Here is a 16,888-nt window from a genome sequence, read left to right as displayed (position 1 = left end):
CGTGCCAGTTGGGAGGCTTTGTATCTTCGCCATCCCTTTAACATGCTCATTGCTGGACCTAGCGGTTCAGGCAAAACCGAATTTGTCAAACGTTTAATCGAACATAAACATCATTTGATCGATCGACCACCTCAGCGGATCGTGTGGTGTTACAAAGAGTGGCAATCGGCGTACAGCCTCATGCGAGAAAGTCAAGGCGATTCCATCGTGTTTGTGGAAGGCATTCCTAAAGAAGACGACGGCATCGTCTCTGACTCCCGTCAAACCCATTTGGTCATTTTCGACGACATGTTAGGGGAAGACGAAGAAGAAATTAAACTGTAGTTTACGCGCAAAGGGCATCACCGTAATGCCAGTGTCGTTTACATCACCCAAAATTTGTTTCAACAAAGTAAAGCCCATCGCACCATCAGTCTCAATGCGCATTACGTGGTCTTGTTTAAAAGCCCTCGAGATAAATCGCAAGTGCAAGTCTTAGCCAAACAGTTAGGAACGCCTTGGCTGACTCAGGCGTACGACGATGCCACTCAAACTCCACACGCCTATTTACTCGTCGATTTGAAACCTACGACTCCCGAGGATTTGCGATTTCGTACCCACTTGTTTCACCACTGGTGCCAAAACGGAGGGCCTGTCCTGTACACGTCTCCGTCCTCGACTTAATTTCACTCCACATAAAAAAATCTATAAAAACCTCAGACCCTTTTTCGTCTGTCTCACTCACAGTGCGAACATGACGTCCCTTCAGTCGCATCTTCCCGTCAAATTGATTCGTGCCTTGTATGGCATCAGTCGAGAAAAAAATCCACAAATACGAGCTCGTGTCTTAGAAGCTAGTCTCAAAGAAGTCTTACGATGGTTCACGGTGACGGCACGTCAAATACTCCAAGGAATCATTCAGATTCCTCATCAAACCAAACGCTTTTTCGATCGAAACAAAGTCGCTTTGGTCCAACTGGCCGATCCCCGCATCGACACTCAAACCAAAAAACAAATCATTTTGAAACCTGGAGTGAGTGGTACTCTAGGAGGGGTCATCATTCGCTCACTTTTAAGATGGGATCCTAATGCCCCCAAAGTTATCCCCAAGAAAAAAGTCCAACGAAGCCCCAAGAAGAAAAAGAAAAAGACCAGGTCCCCAAGAAGAACTTCTCCAGTGGCGGGACCCTCCTCTTACCAGACACCACCCCGGGAAAAGAAAAGAAGCCCCCAGAAAAAGAAAAGTCCACAGATGAAAACTAGTCGCAAGAGAGGCACTTCGGCCAGGACGCAACCTTACACTCGCAAACCACGACCTGCCACGGCGGTGACTGCGTCTCCGGCAGCTTCACGTTTGTCCACTTCTCCGTTAATGACACCCAGAACTGAAGAGTACTTGGAGACGTTGATCACACCAAGAACTTCTCCGTTGATGACCCCCAAAAGAACTTCCCCAGTGGCAGGACCTTCGAATTTAGTGGCAGTGGCTGCTGCTCACAAAGTACCTTCTCCCAAAATCAAAGTCCATGAAAGATCGGGTATGTTACAAAGTTTACTGGATTTGTCCAAGCAAGAACTGGCTCGATTTAGTCCGTTGCGTACCCCTCCACGACGTGTCATGCCTGTCCTCAAACTGATACGCCGTAAAGACAATCAGTGGAGACGCGTTCCAGTATAAAAAAGACCTGTGACCAAGTCGGGGGTATCAGTGTTTTTTTGGTGTTCCTGAAGACTCAAAGATGTCACCCTCCAGAAAACCCCAAGGAAAGAAAAGAAAAGGACTACCACCATGTTTAGTCAAACATGGGGACATGTTATCTGTCCTGTCCAAAGCTTCTCCACCTCTACGAAAAAAACTCATTCAATCGGCCTCCAAAGAGGTCATCGATACCGTGTGCGAATGTTGTTTGAATGTCTTGAAAGGCACGATCCCTTTGTCCAAACACCAGAAACAATGCTTAGGCAAACATCGTCACGTTCTTCGCCAAATGGTTCAAAAGAAAATTCCCATTCGTCAAAAGAATAAGATGTTGGTCCAACGTGGAGGCATTTTACCCCTCTTGTTAGGACCCTTACTGAAAGGAGTCTTGGGAACCATGTTGGAAGGACTGGTGGGAGCAAGATAAAAAGACCCTCGGAAGTCCCAAGATCTCAGAATCGACCCCTGACAACCCCATGGAAGGACGAAAACTAGCTTTAGTGCCTTACAAACGATGGATGGAATACCATCGGTGGCAAGAACAACGCACCCCGCATTTACCTCCCAATCCCCATTTGAGCGAGATGTCCCAGTTACAACACGAATTGCAGTCCTTGATGGATCGCCAAGATTTGTCCGAAACAGAAAAACCGCAAAAGTACGGTCAACTCTTGCAACGACTGCAACTCTTTCACCAGAAAGCTTTAGACGAAACAGCTCTACCCACTCTGAAAGATTTTAAGACCTTGATGAAAAGTCCAGTACCATCACCAGTACCAGTACCAGTACCACCACTACCAGTGACCAAGACAGAAAAAAGAGAAGAAGAAGGGTTTCAAACTCCACCAGAAAAATTACGCAAGTTAACAACACCACCTACCTCCAGAACTGGATGGATTAAAAAGATGATGGCCACCCCTTCTTTATCACAAGAGAAAAAGAAAGTGAAGACAGAAGTGAAACAAGAACCGATATCCCCCGCTCAGACATCCTCCTCTTCAACACCTATTGCAGGTCGCACACGCAAAGCATTGCAATCCCAAAAAATACCCCAAGAGAAAAAAAGTAGCATCCTCCAAGAGTGGGTGCCTTATTAACACACCAACCAACACAAAAAAATAAAAAATGGAAAAAGTCTTAGCCAGCATTTACTACGATCCCTCGCATCCTGCAGGTTACGCAGGAGTTCAAAAATTGTATCGCGCTGCCAAAACTCGACTGAAAAGTCTCCGTTTACCTCAAGTGCAACGATGGTTACAAGAACAAGCTACCTACACTTTACACAAACCCATTCGACGCAAGTTTGCCAGAAGTCGCACCCAAGTGGAAGGCATCGATCATCAATGGCAAGCCGATTTAGCCGATGCCTCTCATTTGGCCAGCTACAATCGTGGCTACAAATATTTCTTTTGTGTCATCGACGTCTTTTCCAAATTTGCCTGGGTCGTGCCCTTGACTTCCAAATCGAGCAGCGAGTTAGTGCGAACCCTGCAACGGGTGTTGAAACAAACCGGTCGTCACCCTCTTCGATGGCAAACGGACAAAGGCACCGAATTTCTGAACCAAGCTTTCCAAAAAGAATTAAAGAAACGTGACATTCATTTTTTTTACCACCAAGAATCCCGAAGCCAAAGCCAGCATCGTGGAACGTTTTCAACGCACTTTGAAAGAACGCATGTGGAAATATTTTACGCATCACCACACTCTGAAGTACATCGACATCTTACCGCACCTGGTGCAAGCGTACAACCAATCTTACCATCGAAGCATCGGATGTGCCCCGCAAGACGTGACTCCCGACAACGAAGTGTTGGTGTTTGAGCGTCTGTTCGGTACGTCCCCGACGAGGGCTGTCCCCAAGAAAAGTGGAGAGTTGGCCGTAGGAGATTGGGTGCTCACTGGCAAAACCAAACGCACTTTCGACAAAGGTTACTTACCTAACTGGACGACCGAATTGTTTCGCGTCACTGGACGAGTGCATGGCCGTCATCCTGCCGTCTATAAATTGGAAGACATGAACGGAGAAGTGCTCAAAGGAACGTTTTATTTGCCCGAGTTACAACGTGTCACCAAAAAAGAAGACGACGTGTACGACATCGAAAGCATTCTCGAACGCAGAACCCGTAAAGTGGGCAAACGACGTGTCAAAGAAGTCAAAGTACGTTGGAAAGGATATCCGCCCAGTTTTGATTTTTGGATCGACGCTTCGCAAGTCATCGACTATAAAAAGAAGTGACCATCATGCCCTTTCACACAGACGCAGCTACGTCGACCACTCCTTCTTCACGTAGTTCTTCTGTGCAAGATTTACAAAAACAACCCTTGTGGGTGTGGTGTGGAGAACGTGTGCCTAAAACGCAAATCGTCTTTTTCTGCCAAATCTTCGTGGTGTATTGTGTCATCGGGGCAGCCATTGCCAATTTGAGTTTGCAACAAGGAGACAAACAATTGTGGACCATTTTATTGAGCAGTTGCATCGGTTACCTGCTTCCCAATCCCTCCCTGAAATTCTCCTCGAACGGGAACCACGGGAACCTTGTATCCAGTGCCAGTGCCAGTCACCACTCCAACAACAACCACAACCAGAACCCCATTTTGGGCGGAGACACGCCTCTGACATCCACTAACCCCTCGGACAGCCACAGAACTCTGGAATTATGAGTCACGAAAACCAATTTTACTTAACCTTACCCAGTGACAGTTCCATGGAGGTGTTTCCCCACAACACGTTGTGCTGTTACACGGCTAAATTACCTCAAGCCATCCAGTTAGATCACGAAGCCCATTGGGAAGTGGCTTTAGTAGAAATGATTCACCCTGCACAAATCCAAAACATCACCGAAAAGCAAAACACTTTTGAGGTCGAAATCATGAACCAACAATTACAAGAAGCCATGAATGACATCGGGTTTTCAGGGGACACAAGACCATCCAACAATTCACCCTTCAATATCTACACCTTGAAAATTCCGGCAGGGTTTTATTTTAGTGGCCAACATTTGGTGGACACCATTACTTCCAGGTTCGAGTTCGCCTTTGGCAAAGCCCTGAACAGAGTCAAAAAAGTGTCACCCTGGAGTACCATAAAGTGGCTCGTCGCTTACTGATGAAATTTCAGGATACCCAAACGTTGTCCATCAGTTTTAATCGTGACTTGTTTGATATTTTAGGTGGAGACACAAAAATGGCTCCAAATTTTAAACCGAAGATCAACAGCAATACGGAATTTTACAAGTTTTTTTCGATAAGATAAGATTGGCACATATAGCATTAAAACCTATAATGACAAAACTCGAACGTGGACCTACAACTTGGTGATTCCATCAGGCTATTATTTTAGCGGTCAACATTTGGTCAGCACCATAGCCACCAGGTTTAATGGCGTGTTTCATAGAGCTTTGGAGCTTGTCAATAAAAAGGTCACCCTGGAGTACCACAAAATAGCTCGTCGCTTTCTGATGAAATTTTCTGATGGGGGCAAATTCATGTCTTTCTTATTTTGTCCTGAATTGTTTGACATGTTGGGCGGAGACATGGAGATGAGAAAGAAAGTAGAACAAAAAGGACAACCCGAATTACGAGTCATTTACGACAACGAGTCTTTTGCCAAGTATTTTCGTACCCCGGTAGAACTGAACCAAGGACTGAATTTGATGTTCGTGTACTCCGATGTGGTGGAGTATAACGTGGTGGGACACACCTCTGTACCGTTACTGCGTGTCATTCCTTTCAAAGTGGATAGTACCACGACCAGTGACCAGGAAGGTGGAAACACCTACCATGTCCACTGGGAATTTGTGCATCCTCATTATTTGCCTGTCAGCAAGTCGTATTTGGACACGGTCAACATTGCTATAAAAGGAGATTTGGGACAAAATATTGCATTCACCAAAGGAAAAGTCACGGTAAACTCTATTTTCGAAAGCGGTTCTCTCACGACTCGTAAGTCATGTATCCAGTGTATCGAGGGGTTGCACGACAGCGAGGACACGGTTAAGGAGATATGTTAAAATCGGCCTTTCGTTCGGTGGCCCCGGTGTTGAAACCGATGGTGACACGCGGATTGCACGCCTTGAAAGATGCGGCACTGACACAAGGCAAAGAATTTCTCCAAAATGTCATCATCGACAAACAAAACCCTAAAGAAGCCTTCATGAGGGCAGGCAAAAATATCTTGCTGCAAACGGGTAAAGACCTTTTGGGCCGACAAGACACACCTATAAATGCCCTGCACGCTACCGAGTCAAGCATTCAGCAAGGACAAGGCAGAAAGAGACGACGAAGAAAACACCCTTTCACCAGACTTCAAGCTAGAAAGGCCAAGAAAAGAAGAACCGTTCGAGACTTAGACGTTTTCGATTATTGAGACACTGCAACAAAAAAATGATGCACCGAGAGTCTTGCGCCTGTTCCAAGACGGAACTGGATCTGTTTGCCATGCCCCCCACCATGATGACCATGCAAGAATCCCAATGGGTGGAATTTCATCACGTCTCCTCATTGACCGATTCCGCTCCCATCGAGTTTAAAATCAAGGGACAGCCCGAAGATTACATCGATCTGAATAGCAGTTACTTGTACCTGAAAGTCAAAGTTCTAGATAAGGATGGAAATGCTATAGACACTGAGCCAGTAGCTCCCGTCAACAATTTCATGCATTCCTTGTTCAGCTCAGTGGACTTGTACTTGAACAACAAACTGGTTAGCAGCAGCATGGATACTTACCCTTACCGTGCCTACCTGGAAAATCTCTTGACGTACGGAATAGACGCCAAGAACACTCATCTCAATGCCTGCGTGCTATGGGAACCTGACGAAGCGGGCGAATTTGATAAAACAGGTCTTGAAGCTGACCCCAAATCAAAAACAACCACCAATGAGGGATTTGTAGAACGAAGAAAGAGAATCATAGGACCCAACCAAAGTTTAGAACTGATGGATCGTTTGCATTTGGACATGTGGTTGCAAGAAAAATATTTGCTGAACGGGGTGGATGTCCGCCTGAGACTGAATCGGAGCAGTACCGCTTTCCATTTATTGGCTGATGCTGGCGAGTACAAAACCAAAATCCAAGAAGCCAGACTCTACGTACGTCGTGTGGAAGTGTTACCTAAAGTAGGTAACGACATCAGTCAGACGTTGGGCAGAACGACCGCCAAGTATCCGATCCGACGCGTAGAAGTGAAAACTTTCACCATTCCTAGGGGACAGCGATCCATGGTCGAAGATCATCTGTTCCAAGGACAGCTACCCAAACGTTTGATCCTTGGTATGGTCTCGAATGAAGCCTTCAACGGAGCTATCGCTAAAAATCCTTTCAACTTTCATCACTTCAACGTGTCCAAGATTGAAGTCAGTCGCGATGGCAAGACCTTGTGTACCCGACCTTTCGAACCTGACTTTGAGAAGAAGAATTACTTGAGATCGTACTTGTCCTTGTACGAAGCCACGGGACAGTTAGGAACCAACACCAGTCACGGCATTACGTACGACGATTATGACGGAGGCTATGCTTTGTGGGCTTTTGATTTCACTCCAGACCAAGGCAGCGACGAGGGACATTTCCACCCTATAAAATCCGGCCAGATTCGTGTTAAAATTCAGTTCGGAAACAGAATCGGTGATGATGATGTAACGTTGAACGTCATCCTGTATGCAGAATTCGATAATACCATAGAAATCAACAGTTTGAGAGAAGTCATTCTAGATTACTAGAAGCCATGGAAGACTGTTATCCCTCTTTACCTAGTGGAGAAGCTTTGAAGATGGAATGTGAGGAGACCGTGGAAGGAGAATCCCAACACAAAGACGAAAAGGACATCGTGATCAAGTCGAGATGGCCAGAACAAGAACAGCAATTGGTCTCCTACTGTGCTACATACCTGGCAGACACAATTACGACATGGATGAAGCATGATTACTATGGATGTCAAAACATCAGTCAAGAAGAAAAATTTAACGAATATCTGGACGAAGCTTGGAGTCTGTTTAAAAAAGACGTGTTACGTTGGTGGTATAAAGACTTGCGTGAACATTTCTGTCCTCCATTAACGACTCGAGACATCCATTACATCAAAACCCTCTTTGACAAATTCAAAGAGAAAGTCGAGATCGAAAGTGATCACTTATTATCAGCAAAAGAACATTTAGTGACTTATTTTGATCGTGATTTTTCTAGAAACGATGAGAAAGTAAATCGTTGATTTTTTTACTAGTATGCTTATTTTGTTGTCTTAAGCTAGGAAACGTAGTGTCCATCCATGACTCAATGACTTGTAACAGTGGAAATCACAATTTCATTCACAACTTTGCCAACCCTGTTTAAAGTAGAGTGTAAATTGAAAAAAATGTTTGATGTTATATTGTTGGATTATTGTTAAAAAAATTTAGAGTTGTTGGTTAGTGTTAAGTGATTTTTGAATAAAAAATGATGTGTTTTGAAAAAAATGCCTTTGTGATTTGTTTGGCTATAAGAATGTTTGATTCATGCTCTTTGACTTCTTACTATCCCTCTCATGACACTCATTGAACATTGCGGCTCGAAAACCGTGGAGGGATGTTTTCCTTCACGTCCGCGCTTTGACTTTAAGAACCGGGTTGTTTCCAGTCTAACCATCCATTGTCGACTCATCCTCCTACGAAGATGTGCTCCAAACTAGCTAAGCTAAACGAAGCCTACGTGAATTTGCATAGGGTCAGACACAGTCTGATACCGAAGCCAGAAGAGATAGAGAATGTGAGAATGCTAAAAGTCACTGAAGACTTGATAGAAGAACTCTTCAGAGAAGAAGTGAACAGGGAGAAAGAAGAATGGACAGAGAAGTACAGACTTCAGAGACAGCAGCAACAACAACAACAGCAGCAGAAACAGCAGCAGGAACCTGAACCTGAGAGAGGCTTTGTCGATTGTCGTATCGACACCAAAGAGTTCTTCTTCTCTTTCCGAAGAAGCAGACCTAGCGCCAGAAAGTCTATCCTCAGAGGACATCGCATTCTTAGAAACTAAAAGAATGCTATAGCAAACAAAAAAACCCCAGCCCTTTTCAGGGCTACCCCAATACTCTAGAAAAGAAATAACGATCAATTTGCCAATGTGTGTAGGTAGAGTAGTGTGAATATAAACACCAACTCTTTTTTATAGTGTGAGGGTATGTGTTTGTGTGTTTGTGTTTGTAACATCTCACGTACGTTGGTGTGGATAGTAGATTAAGATCATGTTTTTTTTGGCTGTTTGAGGTGTGGGGAGAGTAGATTTGGGGGGTTTGATTGAATTGCTTTGCGTATGTGAATAGTATATTGGAGTGATTAATGAAAAAATTTTTTAGAATAGGAATGGGTAGTATAAAAAAGTGAGTGAGTGTTTCTTTTAGGTCCGCGCGTTGTTTTTTGGTCATGATCTAGGTAAGATCAATTTTATGTTTTTTAGGGGGATGGTTTCCTTCACGTCCGCAGTTTTAGTATAAATTGAAACTCGTTCGGCAGTCCAGCTACCCTTGTTGATTGATCAACACCAGAATGAACACGAGACTGGCGAAACTGTTGGAACTTCATGTTCATCTGGAATATGCCAGGCGCCTGTTGAACGAACTGGCCGCGGAGGCCATTGTGGAAGAAGGAAGGATGAGAGAGGAGGAGGAAAGAAGAAATAAAGAAGAGGAGGAGAGAAGATACAAAGAAGAGGAGGAAAGAAGATACAAAGAAGAGGAGAGAAGATACAAAGAAGAGGAGGAGAGAAGATACAAAGAAGAGGAGGAGGAAAAGGAGAAAAGAAGAAGAAATTTCAGAATCCCAGAAACCGAAAATTGGGATTCTGAAGCCACATATCCTGCCTCTGCTCTCTCCCCCAAAAAAGTAAAAAGCAACTGGGGAACAAGATGTGTATGTGGCGCCAGGCCTGGAAGGTGCCACCATTAACCAGGTGTCCATGAAGTTCAAAAAAAAAAACAGCCCTTTCCAGGGCTACCCAATACTCTAGAAAAGAAATAACCATCAATTTGCCAATGTGTGTGTGTGTGTGTGTGTGTGTGTGTGTGTGTGTGTGTGTGTGTAGGTAGAGTAGTGTGAATATAAACACTAACTCTTTTTTCATAGTGCGAGGGTATGTGTTTGTGTGTTTGTGTTTGTAACTGCTCACGTAAGTTTGTGTGAATGGTAGATTATGGGTTTCTTTATTGTTTCTTAGCGTATGTGAAGAGCATAGTTTGGGTTTTGTAACCGCTCACGTACGATTGTGTGGATAGTAGATTATGGATTTTGTTTATTGTTTATTAGCGTATGTGGAGAGTATAGTTTGGGTTTTGTAACCGCTCACGTACGATTGTGTGGATAGTAGATTATGGATTTTGTTTATTGTTTCTTAGCGTATGTGGAGAGTATAGTTTGGGTTTTGTAACCGCTCACGTACGATTGTGTGGATAGTAGATTATGGATTTTGTTTTAATGATTTGCGTGTGTAAATAGTAGATTTGGGGTTTGTTTATTGTTGCTTCACTTATGTGGATAGTATATTACATGAAATGAGAAAAGTAGGGGATGTTTTCTTTCACGTCCGCACGATGTTAGGTCATGATCTAGGTAATATCAATTTTATGTTTTAGGGGGATGTTTTCCTTCACGTCCACGCTTTTCGTATAAGAACCCACAGTATTCGTCGTTCAAACCATTCTACAGAGAAGATGGCTTCGAACCACCTCAATAAATTTCAAACATTGCAAGACGTCCTTGACAATTTGGGCATGATAGAACAAATGCTAGTACGACTCAATGAAGACCACTATTCTTATAGTCCACATAGAGTAAAAATGGAGATTAACAACTTAAGAAAAGCAAAGGACATGATAAGTGGTGTGATGAAGGAAATAAAGGAGGAGAAGGAGGATGAAGAGGAAAGGATAAGAATACGAAAATGGAATGAAAAAATTGAAAAAGAAGAAGAAAATGAGAAGAGGAAGAAAGAAGAGGAGGAGGAAGAGAAGAAAGAAGAGGAGGAGAAAAAAAAGAAGAAAAAGAGTGTAGGTGAGAAAATAAGAAGTTGGTGGAGAAAAAGAAGAAATTAGAAGCAGAAGAAGAAGAAGAAACCAAAGGCCCTTTTCAGGGCCAGCCATATTTCTCGTAAAGAGAATGACTTTTCAATTGCCTATCCCTTTATAAAATTGTTAAAAAAAAAAAAAATCCCATGTTCAATTCCCCTTGTCCCTAAAGTAGTTTTTTTTTTTCTAACATGTTCAATTCCCCTTTGTCCCTAGACAAACCCACACTTTATTCCCATGTTCAATTCCCCTTGTCCCTAGACAGACCCAAACTCTATTCCCCATGTTCAATTGCCTTTGTCCCTAGAATCGATATTTTTTATTTCCATTGTTCGAATGCCTTTGACGCTAATCTCAATATTTCCTTTTTTTTCCTGTCTCCAATGTTAAATTCCATTGACGCTAATCTTACCCAGGGTTTTTCGCCCATGTTAAATTTCCATTGACGCTAATCTCGCCCAGGGTGGTTAATGTTAAATTTCCATTGACGCTAATCTCGCCCAGGGGGTGTTTTTAATGCTAATTCCCATTGACGCTAATCTCACCCCTTTCACTACTGTTATTCTTAATATGAGCACAATATCTATAATTGATAATGGCACAGAACAGAATATACAAACAATGATCCGGGCCCGGTGAAAAGAACAATATTTTTCAATTGTATGTATGTATGTATGTATGTATGTATGTATGTATGTATGTACGTATGTATATGTGTGTGTGTGTGTGTGTGTATGTATTATTTTCCACCCAAAAAGAGATAAAGTTTGTTTTGTGCATGCGTTTTTACAGACATTACTTTATGTAATATTATTATTTAACATTATCATTTTGAAAATAAATAAATAATGTGCACATAGGTTGTAAGGAGAGAGAGAGTTACCGAGTGCTGGTTGAACGATTCTAGTTGGACAACAGATTCCTGTTCTGTCGCCTGGGACATCTTGACAGAAGAAGCCGCCAAAACACTGATTAGTGACAGAGGGAACACACCGCCCATTCGCTGTCCCTCCATTTCGGCATCTGACTGGCAACATTGGTATATCGAGAGGGCAGCATGTTCCAGATCCATCTACTGATGTGGAGCTGCAGAAGTGGCCAGACGGACACTGGTTGACTCCAAAAGAGCTGCAAGGACCTGCGGGATTTCCGCCCGAGGGGCAAGTCACCTTAGCGATGTCGGGGCAACAAAGGCCAGAGCCGTCCGTGGAGCTGTAGCAGTGATATCCGCTCGGGCAGGTACTCGGAAACATCCGCGGATTACAGCCTCTACTCACCGGCATTCCCCTCAGACATCCCCGGATGTCTTCTTTTGGAAGTATCCCATAAATGTCTGAAATGTACGAACAAATTAAACCGGGGTTGTATGAGTTATGATGAGGGCATATAATGTAATAATTAAAAACGGGTTTTGAAGATACCAAACAAACAATTTTACTCACGGAATGTTTGTGTTGGTGAAAAATGACGACATAATTTGTGCTCACATATTACAAGTTAGATCAGTTAAAGTACTTAGATTGGTTCAACTTTCCCGTCATCTTGGTGTATTCAGGTCATGATTCACTCTGCAGTGTTGAAAACTATACATATCTTTAGAGCGTTTGCAAAGTCCCTTAACTCCAGTTATAAGCTGTAAAAGTCTGTCTCCTTCCTATTCGTTAGGAAAGGACCACTCATTAAAAACGTAGTTGATACTGTACTGATTACCACATTAGATCAGTTGTTTTCATTGTCAAAGTTATTGGCAGTACAATGATAAGACTGAGTTTTACCCGCTTCTCTCTCCCCCATCCCCTTCCATTATTGCAATACACGTATGTAGCAGATTAATTAAGTTATATTATCACAACCCTATCCATAATAAAGTAAAACCTTAAAGAAATTGTAAATTCGAGTAATTATTAAAATAAAAATCTTCCCCTCTTATTTTAGGACGCATATATGACAAATTAATCAAAATATATTATTAAAATCATATATAACATAAGCGAAAATTAGATCAATTATTAAAATAAAATCTTTATAACGTACACGGTTTTCTAAATGAGAAGAATGTTTCAATACAAATAGTATATCTAAGAATTGTTATCCAACCCGAAAAGTTGAAATATTTTCTTACCTGTAACCAGCAGCGAAAGGATTACCAAAACAAATGGAGTTGTTCGTCCGTACATCTTACTATGCCGTCCAGATCTGCAGCTGATTAAGCGGTTGTGTAATTGGAGGGTATTTATACTTTGCATTTAAATTTTCCTTAATGATGTTTTTCTAAAAAACATTTGACATCATAAATTAAATTTTCGTATAAAAAAAGTAGCACCGCTTAACCCGAACTATGACGTCAAGAAAACATATATGAAAGTCAGTAAGTTCAATGTTATTCGTAAATGCCCTATCGAACGTCATTACGCGTACACAAACGTATGCATGATACTCCACAATAACAAATCTAACTCGAAGCGGAACAGTACGGTATGCCTGGGTGTAACGTTTACAAAGCATATAACCCAGTTTTGTGGTTTGACACCAAACCAATTAATAAGATACATTATATCCAATACAGTGTTGTATAACGTAAAATGATCAATAGTTTCTCTAATTGGAGGTGCGAATATAAATTATAGATAAATCCGAAAACACTTGTGGTTATATAATTTTCTTTTCATTATTACCACAGCCTGATATCATCTATTCCAAGTAAACCAATGACATCATGTCAGTTAGTAGTTCCTTGTTGATATGATAGAGTGTTAATAACACGATCCTGGAACAAACATGGCATATTTTGTTACATTCAACCTAAAATGGGATTTGTGTAAGTCAACTATCGATATTTTAAGTCCTGCAAGGTGTAATTACATGAAGGTAACATACATAAATCATCAACATAACTCATCTACATAAGATATGTGCACCAGAAACTGAGCAACCGCTCTGGTGGCTTAGTAGTTAGAGCCTCCGCCTCGATTAGGGTGGTCGCGGGTTCGAACCCCGTCCGAGTCATACCAAAGACTTATAAAAAAGTACTAGCAGCTGCCTTGTTAGTATCATTTTAGGTTAGTGTTACTGGTCTGCCTGATGTCAGAATAATGTGACTGGGTGTGACATGATGCTACGTGTCTGCGGCATGATGCCCCAGTGCTAGACATCACTATAAACTGCAACACTGCATACATGGTAGCGATATGACTGAACTTTTTTTTAAGCTACGTTAAAAATCAACATCACACACACACACACACACACACAAATACACACACACACACACACGTGCACACATTCATAAAGTACACAATCTCTTTTTCGACAATTGCAAATATACAGCGTCTATGTGGTCCACTACTGTGTACTACACTATGATGCTGTTATACATGCATTTTAAATAAAAACACAATTCTTAGTAACAGTGGAATAACGGTTCCCACTGTTCCGAAATCAACATAAATTATTCTTTCCTTTCAGATTTGATTGCAATTTATATTTCCAGATTATAGTGATTTTTACGAAAAACGTTTAAACTATCTAATCTAGGCATTTCCGCATTCATTTTACAGCAATCAAAAACGTTATACTTACTGAATATTGCAACAAAGTTCACTTATATGCCGTGGTAGAACAATCAGAAACATATACCAAAGAATGCAAGCAGCAGAGAGGGTGAACAGACCATAGAATTCCGACAAAACAAATAAAACAAACAAATAAATCATCTGTAGAAAGGTCCAGATTTTTACAAATAAACGTTTCCTGGGATGTTTTTATTTTTTGTTGAAACCAACCCCATCAATAAAACCCTAGCTTGAAAAGGTAGCTGAAAAAACTAAAGTACTCTACGTGTTTATTTATTTTTTTGTTTAATTACTGGACGACCAACGTTGGTAGGCGCCCTCTCTGCTGCTATTAATTAAAAAATTGTTATGTTAAAAATAATGGTACATCCAGAATCTCATACTGCAAGAACAGCACGAGAACGATTAGAAACAATTAAAAAATTTCTTCCTGTCAAAGACTCATTTAGAAAAAATTTACAAGCGCAGCAAGAAGCAAAAGTTGAGTATGAAGAAGACACTAAAAAACTATTTAAACCCGTCACTGCGGCTACTGAACAAGTTACAACTGTCATCAAAGAAGATCTTCTTCCGGTATCAAAAAAACATAGCAAGAAGAACTAAACAGGCAAGGGAGATTTTACGAGACCTTCCAATTGACATAGCCGCAGCTCAGCCTCCACCTGTTGGTGAGGAAATACTTGAAGGTATTGGAGAACTTCGTACTGAAGTCGCCGATTTGAGAGAAAAACTTGCATCTAAATCCAAATCAGCAGGAGAGAGCTTAAAATTAATTGCAAGATTTAACGAAGGAGTTGTTGAGGAAATTAGAAACACTGAAAGAGAGAGATTACCTGAGATGATATCAAAAAATATATCTAATAAATCTAATTTTTTAAAACCCTTTTATGGAAAAACAAATGATGATGATTTCATTAAATGGATATATCGCGTATATTACAATAAAAAACAAGCTAGAGGTCCAGAATTTAAAAGATTTAATGAAGAAGTAAATAGACTTAGAAGGAGACGGGAACAACTAGGACAAGGAGAGTCCTCCCAGTATCAGCTTCCTCCACCTCTGCAACAAATAGAACAACAGCAATCTTCTTCGCAGCAAAGGTTGAAGTCGGAACTTAAAAGGTCTGAAGAGCTACTTAAAAAATCAGCAGAAAAAAGATCACCCTTAAGACTATTTAAGAAAACAACAGAAAAAAGAGAACAGATGTTGGCAGAAGGGGATGATGATGATCCTCCGAGCGCTGTTGGAAGTGGTTTTCTGACTACATAGGAAGAAAACAATTTTGTTTGTCCTGATAATATCATCAATGATGTGTCACGGTTAGAGGTTCTCATAGGAGGAAAACGTGCCGGAAATAATTCACCAGAAATAACCAATGAAGCAGCTGATATTTGCCAGCGATTATTTCGCGGCGGCATCATGGATATCGGCGTTTACCGAGAACTTATTGATGAGCTCGTTGATGACTAGTTGTTAGATAAATGGTAAATAAAATAAGATGATTGTGCATGATAATCATCGTAAACCCACACAGGTTAGAGCGGTAAACTCACGATTACCAATCTATAGTGTTATTTACGGAAATGGACTTGGTGATGTCATTCGGGTATTATTCACGAGGATAGCTCCAAAAGTAGCACCCGTCGCAAAACAATTATCGATGAAGGCTATTGATATTGTTCGTGATAAAGCTCCTGGTGCAATTGTCAATGTTGCTGGTAAGGCGTTCTCGGCGATCAAAGAAAGACTAGCACGATTATTGCGACGAAAACAACAATCACCGGTGAAACTGGCAAGTACTGAGGTGATGCCTGCAGATGTTAGTAAAATAATAAATCAGGCTGCAAATCAAAAACTAGCGGCGATATCTGAAGAAGCAGAAAAAATATAACAGCAAATTTAATAGCAGGAAGCGGTCTTCGTCGACGATGATCATCATTTGGAAAAATGGTAACTATAATAAAAATGTTCAGGCGCGAATCAGACCCAGCATTTGATATGGAGGCACCTGTCCTTAAGTACGAGTCGGTACGTGATTATCAATTTTATTCTTATGACGCAAGACTACCAAATCAGCGAGGGAGAATCGAATTACAGGTTCATGATACAAGTAGATATTTCTTGCCCGCTGAGGCGTTTATTGAAGTAGAAGGTAGACTTGTAACGAATGTTGTAGCTAATACGCCATATGCTGCTAATTTGCGTGTTGGTTTTGTCAACAACGGAATTATGGCATTATTTAGTGGCGCCACATATATGATTGATGGAAAAAATATTGAATCAGTTCAGAATGATGTCGACGTTGCTACAACAATATTTGGTCTGGCGAGATATTCTGACGACTTTACAAGATCAGCTGGTCCAACAATGATGTTTGCTAAGGATATTACCAACAACGCTGATCATGTTCAGTATACCAAAGTACTGGTAACACAAAATACTGCATCTAATCCACAACCAGTTGATTTTGAGCACGCAGACAGACCAGGTGCTGATTTTGATATTATAAAAAGTGTTAATGCGACTTACAACCTGGGATTTGCAACACGCCGGGCGGCGCTGTCGGGAGATAATATAAATTTTTCGTGTGCAATTCCATTATCACACA

General features: G+C 41.5%; 1 protein-coding gene across 1 annotated transcript in view; it reads right to left on the bottom strand.

Moving 5' to 3' along the window:
* Positions 1–12,982, bottom strand: part of LOC149783069 (uncharacterized) — a 28,436-nt gene extending 15,454 nt beyond the window's left edge. Inside the window, exons 1-2 of the mRNA XM_089931286.1 lie at positions 12,830–12,982; positions 11,591–12,040 (exon numbers count right to left, since the gene is read on the bottom strand). Of these exons, the coding sequence (XP_089787412.1) occupies positions 11,591–12,040; positions 12,830–12,953 (574 nt within the window). The 5' untranslated portion in view covers positions 12,954–12,982. The remainder of the gene's footprint in view (positions 1–11,590; positions 12,041–12,829) is intronic.
* Positions 12,983–16,888: the final 3,906 nt, after the last annotated feature.

This window comes from Sinohyriopsis cumingii, chromosome 14 (genome assembly GCF_028554795.1).
Source record: "Sinohyriopsis cumingii isolate HCF-2022 chromosome 14, ASM2855479v2, whole genome shotgun sequence".
In the NCBI taxonomy this organism is placed as follows: Eukaryota; Metazoa; Mollusca; class Bivalvia; order Unionida; family Unionidae; genus Sinohyriopsis; species Sinohyriopsis cumingii.
The sequence above is the reverse complement of the archived record's forward strand: the minus strand, read 5'-3'. Positions and strand labels throughout refer to the sequence as shown.